Source organism: Phodopus roborovskii, unplaced genomic scaffold, assembly GCF_943737965.1.
Source record: "Phodopus roborovskii unplaced genomic scaffold, PHOROB, whole genome shotgun sequence".
Classification (NCBI taxonomy): Eukaryota; Metazoa; Chordata; class Mammalia; order Rodentia; family Cricetidae; genus Phodopus; species Phodopus roborovskii.
Window position 1 is genome coordinate 35,076,624 of NW_026125052.1, and position 27,002 is coordinate 35,103,625.

Here is a 27,002-nt window from a genome sequence, read left to right on the forward strand (position 1 = left end):
CTTATTCGGGTCCTTCGTACACACTCCTCTTTGCAGTGTCTTCATTTGCCCCACTCCGAGCTACACTTCCCCGTGTCCTGTGCCGCGAGATGCTGACCACTGGGGATCTACTGCGTGATACCAGGGCGTTCCAGGCCAGAGCTGGCAGGACGCAGATCTCTGAGCTGGCACAGGGCGGAACTGCTGGCCGCGGCCAAAGGCCAGGCAGGGGCGGAGCCCGGACGGGGGCGGGGCGGGGCGGCTTCATGGTTCCGCCCCCCAGCTGAGCCAGACCCGGGTACTGGAACTTGCCAGCTCAGAGGTTCTAGCAGCAGCAGCAGGCGCGCTTCTCTGGTTGCAGCTTGTACGGCTCGGGCGGCTCCTGTGGTGGGCGGCCAGGGGAAAGTCGGGATGGGCTGCGGATGCGCGACGTGATCAGCCCATAAGCGGAACCACGCTGCCGGCCGCAGTGGCTCAAGAGTCTACTATTTCGGTGCGAGCACTCGCCGGACGCAGACCGGGCCGGAGCATGCGGGGTGCGGCGTGGGCGGCCCGGAGGCGCGCGGGGCAGCAGTGGCCTCGGTCCCCGGGCCCTGGGCCCGGCCCGCCCCCGCTGCTGCCGCCGCCGCCGCTGCTGCTGCTGCTTCTGCTGCTGGGCGGCGCGAGCGCGCAGTACTCCAGCGACCTGTGCAGCTGGAAGGGGAGGTGAGTCTTGCCGGCGATACCATGGACCGCCTGAATCCGGCCCAGAGCCCTGGGCTGCGAGATGCAGAGCTGGTGGTGGCGGCGGGGTAGGGTCCTTGAGGCTCTGGCCAAGTTTGATGACCCCCGCCCTAGCCCTGGTTTCAGAACAAAAGAGTTGGCAATGTCTGGGTCGGTCTCGGAAGACGCCCACTCTCCGCGCGCGTATCTCTACCCTAATGAATTTCCTGAGCTCGACCCGCTCCGGGTTCGGTGCTCCAACGGTTGGGATTTCTGCCCCCCTGGGAAAGTTCGGTCTTGTGCACATCAAGAGGGACAGCTGTGGCGCGGAGAGCGCGGGGTCCAAGCGCGACCGGTATCGGCTGCAGCATTAGTCGCGTCTGTGGGGCAATGAGACCGGATCGACACCTGTCCGCGACCAAATGCAGTAGGATGGAGCCCGGCGCCGGCTCGGTGAAGGTCAAGCCGCCCTTGGCAGCCGGGCGCGGGGTTGCCCTGAGGACCCCCCTCCTCCGGGTCTGGTCCCTATCAGTGGTGACAGCCCAGGAGTTTTTGTTGTTAACTGAAGTGTGACGTGTGGAAAGGAGCGCAAGTCACAAGTGTGCGCGGGCGGGGTGCCTGAGGAGTCGTAGCAGCTTTGGACAGTGAGGGCGCTTCAGGCACAGAGGCCGGCCCCCTTTCTTTGCAGAGCCAGTTTTATACACTGCAAGTTGCCAATTCAGCGGTTTGCCTAGCACGCTGCGCTGCGCAGATGCGGGTCTCCGCTGAAAACGTGGGCTGGGGCTGCGGTGGGGGTCTTGTGTGGCTTGTCCCATGGGCAGGGCGCCTGCGCAAGCCTGTGAGGGTACACGATCTGGTCTCATGCGGGCAGTGTATGTGATGGGTGATTTTGGCGAAGAGAGTTTTCTGAGAAGGCTGGATGTTGAACGACGCCCAGGCTCTGCATAAACAGGGCACCAATAGTTATCTTATACATTTACAGTGCCTAACTTTCTGAGGAAACCACGGAGACCACAATCAGCCCCCATAATGACTCCTGCTGGAGTGCTTGGACTGGAAGATTGAGCTCTGCCTCCTGAATGTTCCCGCGCCTCCTTTCAGAGAGTTTTAACCCTCTCCAGTAGAAATCCCTTCTGTCCATCAAGAGCAGGGAGTCAGTAGACAAGGGCAGATGGGATCTGGGGGAGGACTGGCTTCGGGAATGCTGGCGCCGTCACAGAGCTGGCCACGAGCCTGTGATGTTGAGCTCTTATGCGGCTGCCCTTTTCCCGATGGTAATTAGCTCTCTGCTCACAGACTTCACTGCTGAATCAGTGTACTCTAGCCTCGGATCTTGGGGTGCCTTGTTACAGCAGACCAAAACCAGAAACTGAACTCTGCCTTTGAATGAGATTTCCAGACACTTGCTTTACTTCTATGTTCCTCCCTCCAGCCCAGGGATCCCTGGTGAGGGGTGGCTTTCCCCTAGCTAGTGAGGGATTGAGTAGAGATATACTAAAAGACACCTTTGTGTGGGTCCACGCTCACATTGTTCCTTACCTTTAACCACCACATGATGCATGCGACTACTTGGATGGCAGCACTCAAACTTACCTCTGGGCATTGTGAGCTGGCTATCTGTCCCCTTGGAATCCCTCTCTCCCCTGCCCACCACCAGAGCCAGGCCAAGGGCCTCCAATTGTGTAAGTTGTGGGAAGTGTCCAGTAACTGGTCACACTTATACCTGCCTACCTGGGCCTCCTCCCCCATCACCACAAACTCATTCCTGTTCTGGGATTTGCTTAAGGGACTCTTTGCTAAAGCACAGCCTGGCAGAAGACAGCTGAAGGCACCTGGTAGATGTATGTAGGTAGGTGGGACAGAGAAAACATATGAAAGTCCCCTGTGTTAGAGCCATTGCCCCCACTTCATAGGTCAGTTCACTGCCCAGCATGCTGGTGTGCTTGCTTCTCCACAGTGTTTACAACTTTTTGTTTCAAGCAGTCTAGAACAAATCATTGGGTGGAACAAGCTTAAAAATGTTGGAATCTGGCCTCTGATAGAAATGGAGTTGCTCTCCATAGCACTGGCCACTCTATTAAACTCATGTAGGCTCTACGTTTTTCCAAGTCAGAAATTTTGAAATCCCTTTCTCTGTCCATGTTTATTCACCAGTGCCATAAATGTGAACCATGAACTTTCCCACTGTTTTCAGCAGGCTCAAAGCAGGTGTAGTCACACCCGGGCTGTCTTGCAAGGTAGAAAATGAAAAGCAAAACGTAGCAGTAGAGGCTTTAGATTTCACTTGAATCACAAACCTTTCTCGAGACCCTTGTCTTGCCCCAATATGAGTAGTGTACCTGAACAAACCCTGCTCACATCAGAGGGCCCTAATATCAATCTGGAATTTACACTTTGTCTCATAAGGCCACTCAAATATGTGTGTTCATCTGAGTAGTGACACTTGCTGATTCAAAATAACAAAACAAACAAACATTGTGCTAGTGATGTGGCTCAATGGTATAGTGCATGTCCAGCATGTGCAAGTGTGAAAGACACTGTGTTGTTACTCAGGACACACTCACCCATACACACCATGATCAAGTCAGCCTTGTTAATTTTATGGTGTAGACTAGGGTCGGTTCTGTCTGTACTGTAGCTTAATCGCAGCAGTGGAATGTGATTGCTTTATTTTTTGTAGCTGGTGTATCATCTACATCTCATGAAGATGGTAAAGTCCTGTTGATCAATGGTCATTTAGGATGTGCTTGCATTTATGGTGCTGGGTATTAGAAATGGATATTTAGGGTACTAGATTTCCAATGGGAACCTGCATGTCTGGTCTTGACGTCTTTAAAGGTCTGTCTGTCTGGTCCTAAGCTTAGGGTCCCTTTACTTTAGTTCCTACTTCTCTAAACATGGGTTATGCATATTGCACTAGTTTGGTGTGAAATCTCTTTTGTTGACCTGAATATTTTAAGAGAGTATAAGGGAAGATTCTTGCATATCCTGGGATAAATACATATAATCCTTCCATTGGAAGTGAGGCCTGAGAAGAGGTGAGCTAACAGATTCCTTATTTCCGTGGGAACCCTGTACTCATATTGTTCTTTCCAATTAAGTGGAGTGCAATGGCCACCATATAATGCATGTGGCTGATGGAATGGCAGCCCCTAATCTGGGCATTGTGGGCCTCTTGACCCCTTGGGTTCCTTCCACCCCTGGATAGAGGATAGTCTTCCCCTTTATCTACCTATGCTGCACTGAGGCTCAGTGTTCTGAGGCCCACAGAACCTCTGTGGTGAGGCCTCTACCCTCTTGAGCCTCAAGAAGCAAAACCTCATGCAGGGTGCTTTGTATGGAAGATTGTTGAGGTTTATGACTGGCCTGGTGCAAGTGTCAGCTGTCCCTTGATGCTGGAGACAGGAGAGAAAAAAAAAAAAACAACAATTAGGTTTTAGCTATGTGTTGATACAGCTACTTGACATTTAGTCTAATTTTCACATAGGCCCATTAGGCCTATAATTAGGCCCATTCCTACATAGATGTCAGATGGCTTGTGTGAGTTTTATTGACTATAATTTCTAAGTTTGTTCTACATGTGTGTCTTGGGTAGTGCTGACTGTTGCCTGACCCAGGGCTTTGTCAGGGGGTGGGAAGCAGGTCAGGAGGGGTTCACCCACAATGCTTATCTCTGATGTGGTCTGTGGGGTAACTTACAGTCCTAGACTACTGCAGACCTTGTATACAAAATGAGGTTTTGGGGGCCGGAAGCATGAGTCACTAGCAGTAAAGGTATGCCATGTGTTATACATTTTCTCCCTTGCAGAAAGGGTTTCTGGTAAGTCACTTAGGCTAGTTTCTGGATATAACCCTCTTTTATAAATTTTGCATAAAAATCCTAAGAATGTGGGTGAACCTGTCTGAGATCTGATCAGAACCAAATTCATGTAATAGAACTCTTGAACTCTGTCCAAGACCACTTGTGGTTATGACATAACCTTAGCAACAGGCTGACTTTTGCTTTTTAATTTGAGCAGGAGAAACTACTGCACCTTTGGCAGCTTTAATTTTTTGAAAACAATACTGCCTCCCAGAGTGTAGCATACTACATACCTCTTTTTATTTGGCATTTGTGAGGCCAGATTATTACTTCAGGAACTTTATTATTTTAGGAACCCCAACCAAAGGTCTCCCCATCCCTGCCCAAGGAATGTTTCCTTTGCCCTTATAATGAATCCTATTTTAATGGCCCTTGAGTTTTTTTTAAAAATATGATTGGTGATATAAAACTTCAGATTTGAAAATGAATGAAAAAAAGTCAGATAAGTGGCTTAAGGAAAATCAAAATTTCTTATTCCCTGTGGCTAAGCACTGCACTAGATGTACACCCGTGGCATCTCTACAGGAAAGGATTATCCTTATCTTTCACTCCCTTGAATGGTCTGGAACCTTGGCTGGTATAATGGTCATGCTGGGCTGCTTTGCTCCAAGTCTTGGAATACCCAGAGCATTCTTGCTGTAACTTCCTGGTGCCGTTTCCTTGGCTAAGGAACCTACTAAGACTGGTGCCCTGAGGTGCAGCATGGGGAGTATCTAGGGTCTTGGGAACCAGCATGGCCTGCGCCATCAGAGCTTTAGTCTTACTCAGACTGACTCTTGGAGTAGGTCCACTGGAAGCTAAGAGTGGTGGGTACCTGAACATGTGTCAGGTGAGTGTGAACGACTGCTGAGTGAGGCTGTATATAAGGTGCATGCATATGGGGATCTTTGCTCTGAGCTCCTACCTGACTATGTCCCCTCTTCCTACAGTGGGCTGACCCGAGAGGCACACAGCAAGGAGGTGGAACAGGTGTACCTACGCTGCTCAGCAGGTTCTGTGGAGTGGATGTACCCAACTGGGGCCCTTATTGTTAACCTACGGCCTAACACCTTCTCACCTGCCAGGAACTTCACTGTGTGCATCAAGCCTTTCAGGGACTCCTCTGGGGCCAATATTTATTTGGAAAAAACTGGAGAACTGAGACTGTTGGTACGGGACATCAGTGGTGAACCTGGCCAGGTGCAGTGCTTTGGCCTGGAGCGGGGTGGCCTCTTTGTAGAGGCAACACCCCAACAGGACATCAGCAGGAGGACCACAGGCTTCCAGTATGAGCTGATGAGTGGGCAGAGGGGACTGGACCTGCATGTGCTGTCTGGTGAGTACCCTGTGAAGGACTAGCATGGGCTAGCTACCCGTTAGTCCTGCTGTTTTTTTCCTCAGGTAACATTGGAAGTTAAAATAGTTAATCTGATTTTCTCCTACCCTTTCCCTTGTTCACCTCTGTGAGACATTCCTGTCTTTGGCTTCAATGTGGCATGCTTGTCCTATGAGCCCTTTGTCCCTACTGAGAGACTGCAAGGTAAAAGAGTACTGGTTCTTAAAACTAATGCAGCCTTTTCAACCAAGACCTCCTTTAAGAAGACTTCTGATTGTGGTGTTCCTTTAGGCCCCTGGAGTTTCTAATTTAGGGAAGTGAGGTGGTTGGAGGCTGTGTTCCCCGAGAATGGCTTATTGTCTGATTCCTAAAGGACTCTTTATAACTCATTTGAGATGGGGCTTCTACCATTCCAGCTGTCACACAAACTGGCTTGGGTTTTTAGTATCCCTCATAACCTTGTGATAGTTTTGGGTGGGGAGCAAAAAAAAAAAAAAAAACCAAAACAAAACATAAAGCTGTGATATTCCAGAGGCTTTTATGAATGGATATTAGTTGGGATTAAGAAAACCACATCAGGTCAGAGCACAGCTGACCCAGCTCCATCTCTACAAGATAGAGCCAGGAACCTGATGGAGAGGCTTCTGCACAGAGATGCCAACAAACACCTAGAGTCTGAGATTGAGAAAGAGTTGTGTAGCCAGGTGCCTGCTTAGGGATTGAGGTAGGTAGGCATGGGAGGAGTTCCCCACTGGGACAGAATAGAAGCCTCAGGAACCAATGCAGGGACGGCTTTGGATAGTGATTGATGATGAGGCTGTTACCCATTTCTCCAAGACCAGGTGAATGCCAAATGAGGTGACATGTGTGCCTGATAACTGAAGTGAGATTGACTGTTTTTGTTTGTTTTGTTTTGACACAAGCAGATGTTTTTCTGTATGAAAGGCAAATTGCATCCAAGATTGTGTGGCTTTGTGGGTGGATGGTAGAGAGATGTCAGCATCAGGACCCTACTTTAGGGGAAGCCATATCTCACCTCTTGTGCTGTGATCCATCAGGGTCTTATTTCTTTGGTCACAAATGGGGATAACTGATATGTCTTAAGAGCTGCCCTCTCTCCTCTCTGTCCTTTACTGACTGCTGCTTCTGTGACCATACTTCCAGACTAAGGGAGGCTTGTGGGGGTCATTGAGTGGCTCCAGGTTCTCCTGGGGTTACAGGAAGACAGTAGCCCTGGCATAGATTTTTAGCCGTAGTCCTGTGTTCAGTACTCTATGCATCTCTCAGGCCATAGGATCTCATGCTATTCCTGTATCTAGGACTTTGCTGTGTTTGAGACTCAGGGTCCCTTCACTATCCTAAAATATACACCTGCTTGGATGTCTGAAATCAAACTTTAGTGACTTTACACACTTTGCTAGTGTCAGTCACTACACAGTGACTGTCAAAACTCAAGACAGGGTCTCAGACTGAGGTGATTATGAGCTCTGGCCCAACCCTAGCATTGCTGAAAACAGTCGTAGACATCTGCATTACTCAGAGCTGGGTGCCACCTTTCCTAGGGAGCACCACCTAACTCAGTGTTGAGATGGTCTCAACCTGGACATTTGGCTTTCTTGGGGAATGAGGATCATGAGCTGTTAGTGCCTAAGGAATGGATATATGATGTGAAATGTTAATGCTGGCCATTGTCCTGCTCAGATTGGGCCAGCTCCCAAGGTCTCTATAGCTAGTGGTAGGCTTTTCCTCTTCTGCTCTGACCTTGGTGCAGTTTCAGAAATAAGATATAAGACAGAATTAAGTCAGTATCAGCCAGAGAAGGAATAATGCACCTGACCTAGATGGTTGTGCCAGAGGCAGACAAGCTCTTAGATGAATCAGTTCTCATTTGTGCTGACTCAAGAGAATACTGGTGTTGTGGGTTGGAACCCAGACAAGAGTGCCTGAGAGAACGTGTGAGTATGAATCTGGTGGAAACCTGTACATGTGCATGTGAGCCTTGCTCCCCACCCAGAAAGGAGGGAACCTGCCACTGCTCTAGGATAGTTCCTCTAGAGTGTTTGCAGTATTAGCTTCATGTCCACTAGGACTGTGCATTTGACTTGTGAACTGCATCAAAATGGAAAAGACCAGAACAGTGGAATAATGTGCTATTCCAGGGGCACAGATAGGTCATATGAGAGGTGACCCCAGCATCTGTGATGCTGGATTTGGCTTCTTGCCCTGCATCTGTTGTCCCAGTGACCTTGCTCAGGATATCTGGGCATTGGCACTACCTCTGACCCTTAGGAAAATCTGGCAGAATTTTAAAGGTCCTACAACTGACTACAGATAAAACTCCATCTAGAGGCTGACCTCGCTTGGCTCAGCTATGTGGGAGAAATGACTGTGGGGTGACCAGCAAGAGGTAGATTCTGTCTGGTCCAGGAAACAGGTACAGCTTGGATAGTTTCTGGTTCCATTCCATCCTGGTGGGCTCATTACTTTGGCCATTGCTGTGGAACTCTAGGAGAGGCCAAATGAGGGGGTTAGTGGCAATAGTGGCATTTCAGACACACAATAGAAGAGGTGGACAGCAGGACACTTTTCATTGCCATCGCTGTTACTGGCTAATAGAGCCCACAGGGTATAGCCTGTGGCTTCTGAGTATGTCTGCTTGTTCTTTTTAAATTCTTATCTGCTTGTCACTACTAGGCTTAAGAAGCTACATGGAGCCCTGCAGCCCAGGTCCCTTTGTTAGACTCAGAGTTCAGGCATTGCCCTGATGGTGTGAGGGTTGATGGCCATGTCTTTTTTATTTGTTTGTTTTGTTGAGACAGGGTCTCTCTATTATGTAGCTTTGGCTGTCCTGGAACTCACTATGTAGACCAAGCTAGCCTCGAACTCACAGAGATTCATCTGCCTCTGCCTCTTGAGTGCTGGGATTAAAGATGTGTACCACCATGCCCAGCAATGGCCATGTTATGAAGTGGAAAGAAGCATTGAGTCCTGGAAGCTGAAGAACAAAGGGCATGATATTTGGAGCTATGCATCCTCTGGTCTGTTCCTGCCTTGGTGGTTTCTCAGGCCACAGTAATTATCTTGTAATTATTTTTTTTTTGTCGTAACCCTCTCCCAACCTTGGATAAAGAAGGGTGTTGTCTCCACTGACTTCCTTGCTAGGATGAAGGATTCAGAGAATCGCCTGGGTCATCATCCTTCTTGTGGAACTTAGCAGTGAGCATTGAGGAAGCCTAGGCCTCAGCACCTAGTCTTGCTTCTCTGTCCCCGTTAAATCACTGTACCCACCATGTGTCACAAAGGCCCTTAAAGGGCCTTGGTGTGTAAGATTTTCTCTTTGGAACTGTATGTGTCATCCTGGCTATCCTCATGAAGGCTGTATTGCCCACATACCAGTTGGTCTGGCTTACAAGGTCTGCAGAGCCTCCTAGCATCCAGCAATTCTTGCCTGTGTTTGCCTTCCTTGCTTTCCTTCCTTGAGGCAACTGTGCCCAGACTGAGCCCTCACCTGACTCTTCAGGTATGCTCAAGAGGCTTCCTTAAATTCTGTTTTCTTTATCCTCATTTGATTTCTTTTATGCACTTTCCTGCCTGGTTTCCAAAGTGGCTCCCAGGAAATGTGATGCCAGCGTCTGTGACCAGCACATTTTACAGCTGGTATGAACTTGACTGTTTAATAATTCTTTCTAGATTGATGTCCTTATCATCACATTGAATCTCTGCAAAAGTGAAGCTCAGAATTAGAACAGGGGTCCCTCGATGGGCTGCTAGCTCATGGCACCCACTCACTGAGACTTGTACAGGTCTGCAGGCTGACTAGTCTGACAAAGGAGCACATCCAGCAGGTAGCTGTGAGTCAGAGCAAACACAACTGAAGGGGATGGTCTCTTCATGTTCTCTGCATGTATCACCTGAGGTCTCAGCACATGTAATTCACATGGACTTTTTTCAGGGTACTTTCTAGGCCTGTGGTCCACGCTCCTCTCCACTGTAAGTCACTGCCCTGGTTCAACTTAGGTAACTCTCAACTCTAAGGTGCTTTAGGTTAGCTTCTGGGGACTCTTGTCTCCAACTCGTAATACTGTGTGGCCTGACCCTCAACCCTTTCCCTAGCCTCTGCTGCCCTCCACCCTGAAGGGATCCTCAGGAGGGCTGTGGTCCCTGGGCAGGTGCCAACCAGGGTGGACTTCCCAGAGTACTGTGCTCTGAATCTAATGTTGCCTAGAATGGTTGGTTCTGAAGTCTCCGGTAGTGCAGGAGTACTCCTGTATTCAGGCCGTGTCTGTGTTCTGGATCAGACCAAACCGTGTCTGCCCACAGCTAGTATGAACCACTGGTTCCTAGTCAGTGTGAGGATGAACAGTATGCTACAGAAGCCACACGCCTCGGCAGCTTCTTTGTTGATCATCAGGTGACTCCCAGTGCTGGGGGCTACCAAGCAAATATCATAGGAAGGAAAGAAGCAGCAGTCCCACCAGGGTTGAGGGGGACATCCAAGGGACCAGGAAACTGCAGCTTCCAGGAGTCTGGCTGCAACCAGGTCTCCCTAGCAGAAGTCTGTCAGCTGTAAAGCTGGCATGGGGGGGTGGGAGTGCTTGATTTTCTGATGGGCTATGCTGATGCCAACAGGTTGTACTTGTTCTGCGGCTTCTCCCTTTTCTGATAACTAAATAGAAGCAAAGTTCTGTCAGGTGAGTGGGTGGGTGAGTCAGCGAGTGCTGAGGCTGGGAGGCACCCCACCCCCTTTCTGGGGTAGGACCAAAGGATAGGGCCCCAGACACACCCAGCCCAAGGGTCCACAGAGAACTGTGCTTGACTGGGACACGGTAAACCCTAAGGCTTTGTCTGAGGCTTACTCTTTCAGGACCTCATAAAGTTTCTCTGAACTTCTGTTGGCCTGGAAATACTTGGCCTGCTTGCTCTTCGCCCACACAAGTGTTGTCTTGGTTCCCCTGGGGCCAAGTCACCAACACTCATGGTCAGGCTGTGTGGCCTCCAGGCATGTGGGTAACATGAGTTTCTTCAGGACCAAGCTACCCCCAAAACAAGGGCTGCCCCAAAATCTTTGCAAGGGAATGGTCCTAGGGACATTTATCTATTGAGATTTTATACCCGAGGGTTTCTTTTTATTCGGAGAACTTGGCCACAATCAGGAAACTGAGGACAAAGATTTGAGACATAATTCACAGCAAATAACAAGCTTCCTTCTTCCTGAATCCACGCTGAGTGGTCCGTGGAAAAGCTGCTGAGCCAGTTTCTGTTCCACACCAGGGAAGTGGGACAAAGGGCAGGAGAGGGCTATCTCTGGAGAAGTGGGTGTGTCAGTGGTTGACCAGTGGGGTAGCTCATTCTAAGAGTTCTGTGAGTAAGACTCAATTAATTGGCTTTTATGGTATATAACTAGAGTAGGACTAGAGTAGGGGCTAAACTGGTGGCCTAAGACCCCATACCCACAGCAGACAGATTTCCCCACTCAATCTCATTCACCCTTACTCCAGTTAACACTCTCTTTGCAGACTTGTAGCCTTGGTTCTTGTAGGAAATGCATGGGGCAGATGGACTGAGTGAGATTATCCATCGGGACAGGGAGTCTGCTTCCCAGTGAAAAGCCCATGTCATTTTAGGATATGGGTGTGGAAGCTGGGGGAGGGTACCTTGGTTGGGTGGTATAGACACATGGTTTCAGTTCAGCTTGGGATGTTTTGCATTGTGACAGGCATTCAATAACAGTTTTGTTTTCAAATGAGTAGAGTTGTTGCTTATTCAAAATTACACTAACAAGGTAAACAGTAGTGGCATGGAACTCCTTTGTCTGGGCTCATGTTATTGTGGCTGTAGTATGAGCCAGGATGGCCAAGTGGTCACCTGGGATTAGCATCTGGCTTGACAGAAGTTGGTCTGCCTCCTGCTTTGCTGTTCACCTCTGTGGTAGAGTTGGAGTTGGCCAGATGTCTCACCTTGACTTTGTGTTGTTCTTACATATGTCCTCAAATGTAGGGCAGGGGGCAGGCCTTTTATGTTCTGCAGTGTCAGGGCTGAGGAGGGTCTGTGACTAACCAGCATTGTCTGGGCTGTATCATCCACCCTGTTCTTTTCCTCCTCAGCCCCATGTCGACCTTGCAGTGACACTGAGGTCCTCCTTGCCATCTGCACCAGTGACTTTGGTAAGTCTGTCCTGTGGTTTTCTTTCCAGGGTATGAGGGCTTTTTCAAGCCAGCATTGATTCCTTTTATGTGTGTGTGTGTGTGTGTGTGTGTGTGTATTGGGGGACAGGGGGCTCAATCTGGCTTCACCGTGGAATCACAATGCACTGTATGCATTAAGGTAAGTCTGCATGCCACACATGCAGGCAGAATTGGGGTTTGAATTCTAGGTGTGTCATGTCATAAACATGTGAGGATGAGGTCACCAGGGTGGGCCCTAAATCAGTGTCAGTGTGTTCTCACTGTGCACAGCAGCTCACAACCTCCTGGGAGCTCTGGAAGTCCTCACGTTCCAAGTAACTTTTCAGAACTTCTCTGGGAACATAGTTCAGAGGGCGGCCTGGTGTGTCCCTGCACCAGCCCCAACTCAGAGCTCTGCCCATTCTTCATCCAGGTGGTTGGAGTTTTGGAAACCTTTTTGGAGTCAGGGATGTTTGCATAGTGCTCTTCTTGGTCATAGATCAGGGGCATTCCTTGCTGAACTGCAGCCATAATAGTGGCTACAATAAGCTGGGACCCAGCTTGACCTACTCAAACGCTTGCCCCAAAGCCGAGAACTATCACTTGGTAGGATCTTGAGCCCTTGTTGCTCTATTCTCTAGGCCCTAACCATTCCCTGTCCCCTCCCCTCACCATTATTCTTGTCCTTTGAGCCGCATTGTGAAGCCTGATAGGACCCAAAACTGCAGAGCATTTTGCTTAAGTTTTTGTTCTTACCTGAAGAGCATGTGTTGTATAGCTGATGCTCAGTGGAATACCTTTGTCTGACACTGTCAATATCATGGACTGCTGCTTATTATTGAGCTTTCTAAAGGCTACTTACTAGGTGACAAAGTGGGTTCAGGTTCAGTCTTTGATAGCCAAGGACATTCCCAGGGTGACATGTACTATATGTGCCTGCCATTGCTGACAGTTGCCCGTTAGGTCTGCTGACTTTAATCTCCTTCCTCTGCAGTTGTCCGAGGTTTCATCCAGGATGTCACCCATGTGCCAGAACAGCAAGCCTCAGTCATCTACCTGCGGGTGAGCAGGCTCCACCGTCAGAAGAGCAAGGTCTTCCAGCCAGCTCCTGAGGGCAGTGGCCACTGGCTGGGCCATGTCACAACACTGCTGGAGTGTGGTGTACGGCCAGGACATGGGGAATTCCTCTTCACTGGACATGTGCACTTTGGGGAGGCACAGCTTGGATGTGCCCCACGCTTTAGTGACTTTCAAAGGATGTACAGGAATGCAGAAGAGAGGGGCGTAAACCCTTGTGAGATCAATATGGAGTGACTTGCGGGGAAACACGGTACCGTTCTTCAAATGAGCCACATTTTGAGTCCTCAGTTGCTCTATCAAATCCCGATAGAGGCTGCAGGGTGGTGGCATGGGTCCAGCCTGGTGCTTGAACTGGGAAGGTACATGCTGCTCTGACCCATTAGGTCTCAGCCAAGAATGCCCCGACCCATTGGAAATGCTGTAAAATGCAAACTAAGTAATGCTGTAAAATGCAAACTAAGTTATTATATTTTTTTTTGTAAAAAAAGAAATGTCCATAGGAAACAAACTCTTGTGTCTGAAGATACCTTTGGTGTGCCATTTAATGGTGTTTTTTAGAAAATTGACTTTAGCCATTTCATTTGGTCTGATGTATTGGTGGGAGCTAGGTTGTGTGGTACACAGTGGTAACTTTGGGGTTTATCACTCAACCTTGTTATTCTTGTGATAGAAATGTATGGAACAAATACTTTTTTTATTTTCCATTCATTTTATTTCCAATTTTTAAAGACCATCGCTACAGTTGGGAACCTTACCAGACTGTAGGCTTCTCCATTCAGAAAGGAATGACCAGGATCTGAGCACACTGTTAGATCCATATTAATGTATCAGATGGGTGCCTGCGTTGAACTTTCTCTGCTCAGCTGTAGCACTGCTTTCCCAAGACCTCTTGCTCACAGGACAATTCTAGATGGTGCTGCCTAGCTTTAGGCTTGAGTTCCTTCCCTGCTCTTACCTTCTGCATCTGTCCACAACTTTTCCACTAAGCCAGTACTTGTCCTTTGACCACAAGTTTCCCCAAACGCACACTACAAATCTCTGGATACCAAGAGACTAGCCTACTTAATGGCACCATTCCTTCAGAGGGTGTTTTTTTCTGCGGTGAAAAATCCCCACAAATGGAGGTTTAAACAGAAGGCTTTAATTCATACAGTTCTGGAAGCCAGAATGGGTATGAGCAGGACCACATTTCCTCTACAGACTCCAGGAGGGACATTTTAGCTTCTGGTGACTCAAGACATCCTTGGCCTGTGACCATCTTACTCTGGTGTTGCTTTCCCTGCCATGAGACTTCTGCTTTGTATGTGTCTGAGTCAAATTTTTGTCTTAGGACAAAAGATCACTGATTGAGGACTCACCCTGGTTACCTCATCTTCACATGGTTATGACTCCATTTCCAACTAAGTCACAACCAAAAGCTACAATAAATACCTAATCTGGAGGAAGAATATTTATTCTGGGGGCTAGAGAGACACTGATTAAGTGGTTAAGAGCACTTACTACTCTTACAAAGGATTTTAGTTTGGTTCCCAGCATTCATGTTGTGTGGCTTGTAATTGTCTATATCACCAACTCCTCCAGCAGAGCTAGCTAACTAGCAATCTCTTCTGCCTCCATAGGCAAGCGCGTGCTCACGTACACACACACACACACACACACACACACACACACACACACACACACTCTTTTGAAACAAACAAATAAACAAACAAAAAAGAATATTCACTCCAGTATAGGGAGTTGGGTGTGGGCTGCATCTCATCTCTGTGTTCCAGCTCACAGGTCCTATCCTACTGGAATTCTGGCTGGGACCTTATCAGTTCTTGGAGTTACTGCCTCCTGTGCAAGTTTTGAGAACTTTGTAGTTCTTACCAGTTCCTGAGGCATTTTGGGGTCTTCTCCCACTCCTGCTGTGGGCCCCAAGGGTGAACAGACCCAATTTATTCACCAGGTGCTTCTTCCCATGCAGCTTCTGCTGCAAGACCAAGGAGAGACTTATACGGCCAGTGAGCACCAGGCTGGGGTACTAATGTGTACCACTCTAGCGTGTACCAGCTCACAAGAAACAGGTGCCCATGGATGAGGTTGTGAAGCAGCAGTTGGTGATGGGCTGGTGATTATGGTACCTTATATTAGCAGGACTAGATCATGCAGATGCCATGCCCAGTTGAGCCTCTCCTAGTTCCTCCTCAGCCTACAGGAAGCTGCAGAACAGGAATGGTGTGTTGGCTACCACCTGTCTCTACAGAAGATTGGGGTCAGCCTTACCAGATTTAGGTGAATGGCATATTCATAGGAGCACTCAGCTTTTGACACACCTGGGAGTGAGGCTTCTTGCACAAGATGAGAGAGAGCTGGGCTTTCCAACGGGTTAAAAAAAAAATGGTCTTTTTGATAGAGCCTTGGCTGCAGCTGTCAAGGCCCAAGAGGCTGAGAGGTGCTGACATCACTTGTAGACAACTCCTTACATTTAACATTTATGTCTAGGTGGATACCTAGTTCCTTGTGGGAGTGTCCTTTTCCATGGCCTATATTGCTTGGTACTGGGACAGGACCAGAGTTTGGGAAGGGCCATGATACTGGGTGGGAGCCATAGTGCAAGGTTAGGCTGCCTCCTTAGAGAACCAAAAGCCCACACAGCCTTAGCATGTGCCATGAAATTGTGGGAGCTACTCTGTGACTCTGTCCAGAGGTTGAAGGGGAGCTATGGAGGATCCTCAAGTTCTGGCCCACCTGTGTCCCAAATTTCACCGTTCTTACCAAAATTCCCATACTTTTTTCTGTCTTGTCTCTACACTGCCTCCACCCCTTCCCACACTTTCCTGCCCCTGAACTCTTTCCTCCTCTGACACAGTGCAACCTTTCCTCCCACAATCTCCTACCAGCACACTGCCCCCTTACCCTGAACTGTGCCCTCATACCTTACCTTTTTTTCCCATTACTTCCTTTCCCCCTCATCCCTTGTTCTAGCCCCGTTCACAACCCCCAACTGTTCCCTCCCTCTGAACTGGCTTCTCTCTCCTTGCCCCTCTGTCTTGTTCCCTTCATTTGCACTGTTTCCTAACCCTGTTCTCCCTCACTGTCCTATTTCCCTGCACCGTCCCTTCATTTTACTACTCTGCCTCTACACTATTTCCTCCTCCTACACTGTCCCCTCCTTCTGCATCACCCTCTCTCCTGCATTGTCCTTTTCCCCACTGACCTGCTCCCTTGTCCCTTCTACCTGGACTGTCTCTGTCTCTTGCTTGCACTGTCCACCCTCCCCCAGTACTGCCTACTCTCCTTGCACTGTCCCCTGTCCCATCAATGCCTGTTCCTGCCCCCTGTCCTCTTGCCTTATGCTATGTCCTGCTATAGGTACCACGCCCAGACACCATGATGCTTCTTAAACATGTGGATCGAACCTCACTGCTGGCTGCATCTCCTAGCTGTATCCCTGCTCACGGGCTCTGTTCTTGGACTTGCTGCCTCCTGGTTAAGTTCTGAGAACTCTGTGCACCTTTCTGGTGGTTCTCTGGGCATGCTGGGAGAGCCCAGCTTCTTTGGGAGGCTATGATTTGCCAAGTTCAGGATATGGGGATAATCTCCTGTTTGTGGGCAACCCATACCCTCCCCAGTTCTACCTACCGGGTAGGTTATCATGTTACAGATAGGAAGTGGGAACATCTGTGAATGCTTGTTAGGCTTCCTCCTACTGGTTTTATGCCCCAAGGAGCTCAGTGGTGCCTGTCTACTTCTCCTTGGCAGACAGGCAAACCCTTCCCTTGCACTGTCCCCACCCTCTGTACTGCACCCCCATCCCCACCCCCCACTCTGACCAGTCCCTGATTTGTCCTGGACCTCATTTTCTGCAGTGTGGTACCCCTTAGTATTCTGAATGGTCTGGCAGTGGTGGCACATGCCTTTAATTCCAGCACTTTGAGTTCAAAGCCAGCCTGGTCTATAAAATGAGTTCTAGGACAGCCAAGGCTGTTACACAGACAAACCCTGTCTCAAAAAAAAAAAAAAAAAAAAAAAAAAAGATTCTAAGTGGGACAAGCCACGGGAGTACACTGATACAGTCCCTGGATAGCAAGACCTACAGGTAGGTGGGCTGGCTTCAATAGGCACTATCAGCACCTGCCTGGGAGCAGATCAGCAGCTTTCCCAAGAAAACATATATCCATTGGCCTCTTAAAATTGATCACACGCATTGGCCATCTCATTTTTATTCTCAGGAAACATGGCCTAATGTGATGCCTCTGCAGCAGAGATGAGGAGTGCCTTGTTTGCCCTGGGAACCTATAGCCACAGACTTAACAGATCTGCCTGCAGGTCACCTGCTGTGGCCACACAGATGCTACCTTTGCAGACGGGCTGACCTGGCTTCTGCCATTGGTGCTCCTCCTCTACCCCAGAACTCTAACTTCTCGAGGTTTCCACAGTCTACCAAAGCTGCAAAGGCATGCTTCTGGCCTGCAGCTTTCTTCTGCCAGTCTTGACACCTGAGTTTAAACTCAGACTCCTGCAGGTATGTTGTGCTGTAAGCACCCAATAATTTGAGTCTTTCTTAACCTGTAGCCCATGACTCCTACTTCTGGAAGGCTCTGAGTCAGAACAGAGACTCTTAGTAGGTCTCTGGAATGTGTGGTAGGCATTTCCCATCCAGAGTCTCTTAGTGAGACCATGATGTCTTAATGCAGTTAGAACCTTCCCCTAACACCAGTTTTTAAAGGATTTTCCATGATTATAAAATTAATGCTATTAAGTAAAATCATTTTTTAAATATTGAAAAGTGTAGAGAAAGAGAAACAAACGCTTCCATGTAGCATGTTCAACTAGATTGTACCAGTGTCTTTCCTACCACTAGTGTATGGCTAACCTGTGGTCACTGGCTTTGACATCCCCTAACTCTCTGCTTATGGGTTTCCTTAGGAACACAGACATGAAGTGGTCAGGGAAAGAGCACACAGTCCTTCTTTAGATTTCTAGTGATTCCTCCTCTTCCTGCCCTGAGATCAGCAAAAGTTCCTAAATAGCAGTTTCTCTTTCTTTGTTTCATAACAGTTGTGTCCACACCTCTATTCTGAACCTTGTCCTCCATTTACTTGGCCCTGAAGTCCTGTCCTGATCCTGGGGCCTGGTATGAAAAGGGCAGTTAGAGCTGCCCTCGAGGAAGGGGATTATCCTTGATCCTCCAGTGATCTTAGTGCAGACACAGAGCCCTGCAAAGTGGAAGATGGAGGAAGAAGTTGTGAGCCTAGGAGCTAGAAGACAGAACAGGTAAAGAACCAGGATCCAGGAACCGGGCCTGTGACACCTTGAGTTCAGGTTATTGTGACTTTTTTCAGACTTCTGACTCCTAGAGACCCATGTAAACATATCTGTGCTGTAGGTCTCTGAGTTGCTGGTGGAAACTTTGCAGTGACATGCTCTCAAGTCCTTTCTCATCTGGGAGGACTTGTATAGAACTCCCAGGGCTGTAAAAGAAGGAAAGTTGGCTGCTAGGAGAGCCTGGCACCAAGGCCAGGTGTCCAGAAATGGCTGAAGGGCCAAGCTGCCATCACTTCTGAACCGCATTACCTAGGACGACCTGCCCAGGGTTTGCAGATGCTTTGGTCCAGTTGGGAACTCATTAGTGACACCAAAGTGTCTTTCTGCAGAGTAAATTTGGAGATAGCAGCTCCTAGATTGTATCAGTGGGAGTTAGTGATGTCTATGTCTAGCCTGACTGTGTCCACTCCCTTGTCCACCTCTTCAATACTGTGTTATGCTAGTTAATGTTGTGCTAGTTAGGATCCTAAGAGAGCTTATAAAACCTGAGGGTCCTCCTCCTCGCTGACCACTCATTTGGTAAGAGCTTAGGGAAGGCTTACTCTGTGTGGCTTGTCTCGGTTCACACTTTACACTAAATCAATCATTATCATGGGTGGAAGATGTACTTCAGGTACAGGGACAAGGGTCTATGGGGGATGCCATTCTGTGTTTGTAGGATGAGTATGTGAGCAGAGTCTGGGAACTTTCCAGAGAGAGAAGCTTGGCATAGCTCTGGGCCCTGTGTAAGGATGAGGTAGCCATTCTTGGGCTTTTCTGGTCTTCTGGTCTCAAGTGCTTTCTCACTTTTCTGGGAGGACTTCAAGAGCTCTCCTTGCAGCCTTCCCACATAGCATCTGGGATAGAGATCTCCCAAAGAGGTTTTCAGTCCTGAGAGGAATGCAGGGTCTTAGTTCCAATAGTGAGGAACTATAGTGAGGTACATAATGGGTACTTAGGTCCCATCTCTTCTGAAGAGCTGTCCTGAGGCTGGTCAGCACTCCTGGGGCTTTACAGGTGAGTGTCCACCAAGCAGGAGGAGGCATGCAAGTGATAATTGGAGGTTGTCAAGTAGCCATGACAGGGTTTTGGGGATGCAAATCTGCGGGGAGAATGTAGTCTTAAAAACTAAATGGCCCCGTGGAGAGGATGTGGTCTTAGGGAGGATGTGGCTGTGAGAACCACGCTGTTTTTGATAGATGCTCTGTGAGAGGACATGATTCAAGACAAGGATTTCCAGGGAACACATGTCCCAGACCAGCAAGGCTGCTGGAGGCAAGGAGTTGGGGGCAGGAATGGCTCTGCACTCCTGTGTGGGAGCAGAATGAAGGATGTTGAAGAACGTGAGGAATCCAGCATTAACAGTAGGCCATTGTACACTGTTACCCAGGAAGGCAATGGTTTATAAAAATAGCTAAGAGTTGATAAGTATTGGGTGGTAAGGTCACCATGGCCAGAGCTCTGGAATCTCACCTTCAGAATTTTGCTTATAAATCACATACTTTGCATCATCAGTTTGATCAGAGGCAAGATGAAAAAATGGCTAAAAAAAAAAAAAAAAGCATGCCATATGAGGATCATATTGGGGCTGTGGGGCTGTAGGCTGAGAGAGGAAGACAGAAATGGGATATCTGTGTAAAACTATGGTGGAACACCAAGAGGCATATTGGTATTCAAGTGTGACTGCATGTGTGTATGTATGTATACTTCATTTTGTGTATTTCTCTCTTTCTCTCTGTATGTGTGTGTGTGCATGTGTGTATGTGTGTGTGTGTGTGTCTATGTGGAGAGAATACAATGACATTTCCTGAGGCCACAGGAACCCTGTCTCAGCTCACTATTCCTCACTAAGTGGACAGAGTCTGTGAGGTATGCACAGCCATTGTAGCCACACTGCTCAGCGGTTTATCCTTCCCCGCTTGGCTTTGCTTTCCCTCTCTTCCTGGGCCTTCCTGTCTGGCAGAGCTCATCCTGACATATCCTTTATGCTTCATGTCATTCATCTGAAGTTCCATTTTCTGCTGGCCTCGTATGGCTCATCAGTTAACCTAAAGTAATTCTCTAGTTTCTGCTCCCTGCCTAAATGAAGGACTTACTTCTTTCCAATGTCTACCTTACTATCAACAGGCATAGCACCCTGTGTAGAGGTGTGGGGGTAGGTAGATAGAGCTGAAGAATGGAAAGACTTTGATGCCACTAGAGGGTCATGAGCAGATTTAGGGCTATAGCTTAGAGGTGGCCTAAGAGCAGATTCTAGGGACCCCAAGAAAACCCTGCAAGTGAAATAGGGAAGAATGGATAGTAATAGGCCAAGATTCAGGAGCAAGAATCCTCTCTTCCTAGGTTAGGGCTGGGGGAGGGAAATGTAAGAGGGAAATACTTGAGATTTGGGAAGAGTAGTCCTCACTATGATCTTGGGGGAAGAGATACAAGTGTGTTGGGAGGATCTCCCCAGATATTTGGAATCTGTACTTCTAAGCAATTTCTAGATAAGAATAGACATTCAACATCATTAGACATGTGTGGCTTTTGGACAGTCAACCCAGGTGGTTATTCTTAAAGTGTTAAATGTTAGACCTGCTGTTATGAGTAGTTTTCTCGCCATCCTGTTTCCACAGCTGCGCTAACCCCAAATAACACAGAGAGACTGTTATTGGCCTGTTATTAGTATTTCTTATTGGCTAGCTCTGTCTTAAATATTAACCCATTTCTATTAACCTAAATATTTCCACGTGTTCTTATCTTACCAGAGAGAGGGTTAGGACCTCTGTTCTCTTGGTCCTGAATGTTGAATCTCCTTCTCCCTCTTCCTGAATCCTTTTTGTCTCCTAGTCCTGCCTATCTTGCTTTCCTACAATAAGAGAAACATATTTACAGAATGACATCTCCCATTAACCTGCTTCTTCCCTATGCCCCTATTTTGATCTTTATTTTCCTGTTCTGGGTATATTGCTTCTCCAGATACCAGGAGAGAAGTTGGTATCAGGTGGGTGCACTCATGAGAAAGAGGCCCTGGGGAGTATGAACAGGGTCTGCCCCTTACACTGAGAGCTAGACAGCCAGAAGCCTCCTTTTTTTGGACCTGCCCAACTAGGAAAAAAAAAAAAAAAAAAAAAAAAAAAGAACTCCAAAGCAGCTTTACTAAAACCCAAAGGAAATGAAGAAATTATAGACGGTATGAAAACAGCCAAGGGCATACTTTTTCTTGTAGGGAGCTTAGTGTTAGGCCACTGGTAGCCTACTAGATATTGTTGTCTGAGCCTGATACACAGAACCACATACAACTATGATCCTCTGGTCCTGCCACCCACCTAGCCACTGTACTGGCTGACTGTTGGGGGTTAATAAGAGTGGTGGAGTACTTAACAGGATATTCACAGTAAGTACTCAATGCACACAGTAAGTTCTCTGTAGGGGGAAAATCAGGCTAGTTGGTGGCTACTGGTCTGGTTTCACCTTAGAGTGATAAGATGTGGTTTAGGCTATAGATAGGTACTTCCCTTGCTGGCCATATCAGGCCTGAGGCAACAAGGTAAGCAAAGGCTGCCTAGGAAATCTTTCAAGGGTCCATTTTCCAACCTGACTCCTCCTCCAACTGGTTCTTCTTGGGTGCAGGCACAGATTGGTCAAAGAGACTTCGGCTTCTCCTTGCAGCCTGCACTGCAGGGCTCTATGTAGGCTTTAGCCTCTGTCTCCAAAGTTCATTGACTAACCCGGCATGGAGTCCAGGCAGCTACCATGTGACCCCAGCCATGACAAGATCTGTTCTGTTTATTACCCAATTCCAGAATCTGAAGACCAGTTCCTGTGGAGGAGTTGGATTCAGTGACTTAGACTTAGAGTCTTAGGTCCAGCCCTAAGTCACAAGTGGGATAAGGACCAGAGCTCAGGGTGGCTCATTCCTTTCTCCTAGCTCTCACATACCATGTATCCTCCATGATGCCCCTTTCCTGATTGGGGTGGGGGGAAATAACCTCATGGGAAGAATTGAATTGAGGTTAAAGTGAGCAGAGTGTTGTGAGAGCTGTCATTGTGCCCACTCTGTTCCCAGCATTCCCCTGTTCTCTTCTTCTTCTTCTAGATTTATTTATTTATTATATACATAGGGTTCTGTCTGCATGTGTGCCTGAAGGGCAGAAGAGGGCACCGGGTCTCATTGTAGATGGTTGTGAGCCACCATGTGGTTGTTGGGAATTGAACTCAGGACCTCTGGGAGAGTAGTCAGTGCACTTAACTTCTGAGCCATCTCTCCAGCCCCCCTGTTCACTTCTTTTAAGCTTGTATTTACTCTAAAGATTGCAGCAGTTGAGGAGTTAGGTGCCCCGGAGCCTCTCTGCGCAGCAGGCCCTGGCTTGCCATATACAGCACATGCTACCACCCTCCTGTCTGGGCCCCTGAGCCTTGTGTACAGAGCAGTGACTGGAGCTCACCAATTTATTACTCCAGAAGTTTAAAATCAACTTTGTTAGGTATCATGACAAATGTTAGGCTACATGTACTCAGAGGGTATGGTTTGACAGATTTTGACATGTGACATTACCACTGTGAAGATAATTAACAGACTCATTACCCACATGTACTTTCTTCCTGACCCCTATCTGCCTCTGTCTTGCAGTGTGAATTGAGGTATAGAAAACCCTGGAAGTTCTGTGGATTGGCATTACTTCCTTTGTATGTATCTGGCAGAATTCATCAGTGGAGGACATGAGGGGTCCTGTAGTTAAAGTTCAGTTTCTCTGGTATTTGCTTCTTCTAAGATGTGATTTGATAGTTGGTGTCTTTTAGATTTATGGGTAGAATTTCTTTAAGACTTCTCCATGTCTGCTGGATGTCTGGAGTCCACAATGGCATCACTTCTCTGTGATATAGGCATTTATACTCTACCCTCCTGGTTTGGATAGATGTTTACTAACTTTAAAACACTTAAAAGAATTAGGCTTGGGTGATAATAGCTTTGCTTCTCTTTTCTATCTTTGTGTCATTTTTGCTTATTTCTTGGTGTGCTGGTTACTTTTTGTCAACTTGACACAAACCTAGGAAGAGGAAATCTCAGTTGAGGAATGTTGCCTCCATCAGAGTGGCCTGCTGGCACGTCTGTGGAGATATTTTCATTATTAATGATTAACACAGGAGGGCCCAGTCCAGGAACCACCTCAGCATGTGTTAAAGGCAAGCTGTTGGAGTCATGGACAGCAAGGCAGTAAGAAGCATTTCTCCATGGTCTCTGCTTTAACTCTTGTCTCCAGGTTCCTGCCTAGAGTTTCTTCCTTGGCTTCCCTCCATGATAGTCTAAAAAGTGAAAACTGAAATGAGCCCTTTCCTCCTGAAGTTACTTTGGGTCATGGTGTTTATTTTAGTGATAGAAAAGCAAACTAAGACATTCTGCTTGCTTTGGCTTCATTTGCTCTTATTCTTTTAGCTTCATGGATTAAAATGAAACTTTTCCGAGGCAGAAGCTAAGGTTATTTCAGATGTCCTTTCTGAATATAGACATTTTCTTGCTATGGCTTTTCCTCTAACAGGGCTTTAAACTGCAAACACTGATACTCTTCTCTTATTTCTCCTCTCTCCTTTCTATTGTTTTCCTTTTTATCAATTAAAATACTTTCACTTTAAAAATCTGTTGGTGGTTTAGAATTCTCTCAAATTAAAATTCTCAAATATTTACCCATTCCCCTAATGTCTTATGGCATTGATTTTGAATTCAATTCCTTGATAACTAGAGGCTATACTTGGTTTGACTTGAAGCTTTAAATTTTATTAAAAAAAAATAGGATGGACCACGATGCTATAAGACAAGAATCTACATAGCAGGGAAGGACATGTGTCTGTGACTGCTGTTTTCTTTAGTGTCTTTCGGTGTTTCAAGAACACACATTGAGCTTACCACAGTCTGCCTTCAAGTAAAGTGGTATACAATTCATTGCAGTAAAAGAAACATGTCAGTGTAGTTTCATTTCTCCCACGGGGCATATACACTATTGTTGCACATTTTACTTGTACATGTTACGTAGAACTTATATCTGCTATATATAGAATGCATATTTATCTTAAATAGGCAATTTCCTGTACAAGATATTTAAATAATAGTGACAATATTTTGGTTATTCTGTTCTGATGTTCTTGACCTTGGGGTTGAACTTCCATATGATGTGTGGGTCCAAGCTAAGTGGGGGTTTCATTGGGGCTGGGAGACAGTATTCTGGAAGCCTCTACTGTCGGGACAAGGATCAGGAATTTGAGGTGCCACCTGCTTATTTCTCACATGAGACTCCTTATCCTGGGTTCCTCATTATTTTGGAGACATTTGTCTGGAGCATTGACACACTGCAGGTATTGCTTTGGTCATGAGATACAAATGCCTTCCAAGGTCCCTCTGATTCCAGGAGTCCAGAGCCATGCCTTCCAGAACAGGTGGAGAACATGATTCTTCTGGGGTCAGTCGAAAATGGGTGCATTTTCTTTAGTAAAATCATGGCGGTGAGGCAATTTCTTTGAGATACTAAATATCAGCAACAAAACTCTTTCAGAAAAGGGCATTTATTGGTTAGCATCTCAATACTGCTATAGTTACCAGTACACTTTATTAATCTCTCACTAAGCTTCAGTTCAGTACCTTATAGTATTTTTTGAAATAGTTTCTGGGGCTGCCTAACAAGGTACTAAACCTGAACAATTTCCATAGTCCTCAGACCTGGAGGCCAATGCAGGATTCTAAGTGTCTCCAGGCTATGGTGATATGTCTGCTTGAAGGAGTTGGTGATGGCCTAGGGGGGCCTTTGTGCCTTTCCTCACTTTCCTGCTGGCATTCTGGATACACTGGACTCACTTACTGCCTTACTGCAATCACCTGGTGTTCATAGTGTTTTCTATCATCTTTCCCTGTGTCTCTAGGTTCACAGTGCCCCCAACCCCAATCCTTTTTAATAAGGATATTGGCTATTTTGGATTAAGGTCACTTCAGTGACCTAACTTGATTGAATTGGCAGATACCTCATTTCCAAGTGTGATATCATTCTCAGACCCCATTAGGGTATTTATTTGTTAAAACTCATATGACACAGCTGCTGCCTGTCCAGCCTAGGCCCTGGGGTCTGTGTCCATAACAAAGAACAGTTTAACAGTTGAAGCACTTGCGATTGCTTTCTGCTCAGCTAGTTTGCTTCAAATTGTGGTACTTTAGATATCTGTATTAAAATGGTAGGTCAGAAATAATGATAGCAATATGAGTAGAACTATAAAGAAAATATATGCTATGTTGATTTTCTGACATAGCCTAAGAGTTTTTATGTATTTAAAACAACAAAACGGTGTGTCTGCTTTCTGTAAATATGTCAAACACATGACATACTCACTTTAAGGAGAAAAATATTTATTTGCCTTGAAGTTTTTAGAGGTTTAATCCATGATCAGCAGCAGATTTGGGCCTATGGCAAGGTAGCACATCTAGGCAGGACCTTGTGCAGGAGCAAAGCCCTTTACTTTATCAAACAGGCAACAAAAAGTTATTCAAGACTTCGTGCTAGACACCTCAAAGACTCCATACTCTCAAGGAAAGTGCAGGCTAAGGACTCTCAATGGGAGAGAAGGAAGTGTGGTGGGGCACCACCTCAAGTTTCTGGTTCTCCTCATAACAGCAGGTTTCCAGAGTACCACCTTCCAGCCTGGTGATAGCTCCATTTAGTCTAGACCTACTTTCTCCCAACAGTGATACCCTTGCAGCAAGCTTAAACTTCAGTACATGGGCTGCTGGGGACACCCATCCAAACCATAGCAGAGTGTCCAGGCAAGCCCTTTTCTTTTGATAAGTGTAATTTTAATTTTTATACAAAACAGTGATTTTGCAAATCTTTCAAATAGTATTATTTTAAAATTGTTAATTGTTCTTAAACTAAGAACAAGTGAGAAGAATACAACCTTGCCTAGTTACAGGATTTGTGGCATACAACTGTACCTCCCCGACAATGTCTTTTGCTTCACTAATACTCCCTAAGTAGGGACTGATCTCTCTACAATTACTATGGGATGGAGATACAAAAAATGATGTGCATCCAGGTTATTTAGAATGGAGAAGGTGATCCTGCTTGCACATTGGGTCTTTGCAGAATAATCAAGTTACAAAACAGCCCTCTAGGACACTTTGATTGATGTCTAAGAGGAAAATGCAGACACAGGAAGAATCCATAAAGATGAAAGCAAGTGACAGAATAACTACCTAAGGTAGCCACAACTTCAGTTGTAGGGGAGGCAGGGTCCTCGCCCAGAGTATCAATGATAGATTCTTATCAGCTCCTCAACTCTGAAATGTTATCTCCAGTATTCTGAGACACTGTTCTTCTGCTGTCTTGGGCTATCCCACTTGTGACAGTGACTCTCAGATCCTCACAGGGTTAACTGCTTCAGGTTTGGAGACTCCCCAGAGGCTTGGGCTAGGGACTTCCAAAACCTTTCTAGGCCTGTAGCTAGCTAGAGATGGTGAAGACTGCAGGAAGTGTCAGCACAGGAAGTGGGAAATGATCCTTCTGAGAGTGGTCTTCTCAGTCCCCTTTCCCCTGAACTGAACCTCTCTTGACACCTGCCCCAGGTTGAGAGGCTGCTTGTATCATGC

General features: G+C 47.0%; 1 protein-coding gene across 1 annotated transcript; it reads left to right on the forward strand.

Moving 5' to 3' along the window:
* The first annotated feature begins 276 nt into the window (after nt 1–276).
* On the forward strand, nt 277–13,610 carry Metrnl (meteorin like, glial cell differentiation regulator). Its single transcript, XM_051182695.1, has 4 exons — nt 277–684; nt 5,473–5,858; nt 11,963–12,022; nt 13,017–13,610. Exons 1-4 carry the CDS (start codon nt 509–511, stop codon nt 13,334–13,336), a joined length of 942 nt encoding a protein of 313 aa, XP_051038652.1. The 5' UTR covers nt 277–508; the 3' UTR covers nt 13,337–13,610.
* Nucleotides 13,611–27,002: the final 13,392 nt, after the last annotated feature.

Excerpts from the sequence above, each read along its gene's own strand:
- Metrnl (XM_051182695.1), top strand. The coding sequence starts at position 509 with ATGCGGGGTGCGGCGTGGGCGGCCCGGAGGCGCGCGGGGCAGCAGTGG. Across the intron at positions 5,859-11,962 it reads GGACCTGCATGTGCTGTCTG|CCCCATGTCGACCTTGCAGT; the intron begins GTGAGTACCCTG and ends TTTCCTCCTCAG. Across the intron at positions 12,023-13,016 it reads CATCTGCACCAGTGACTTTG|TTGTCCGAGGTTTCATCCAG; the intron begins GTAAGTCTGTCC and ends CTTCCTCTGCAG.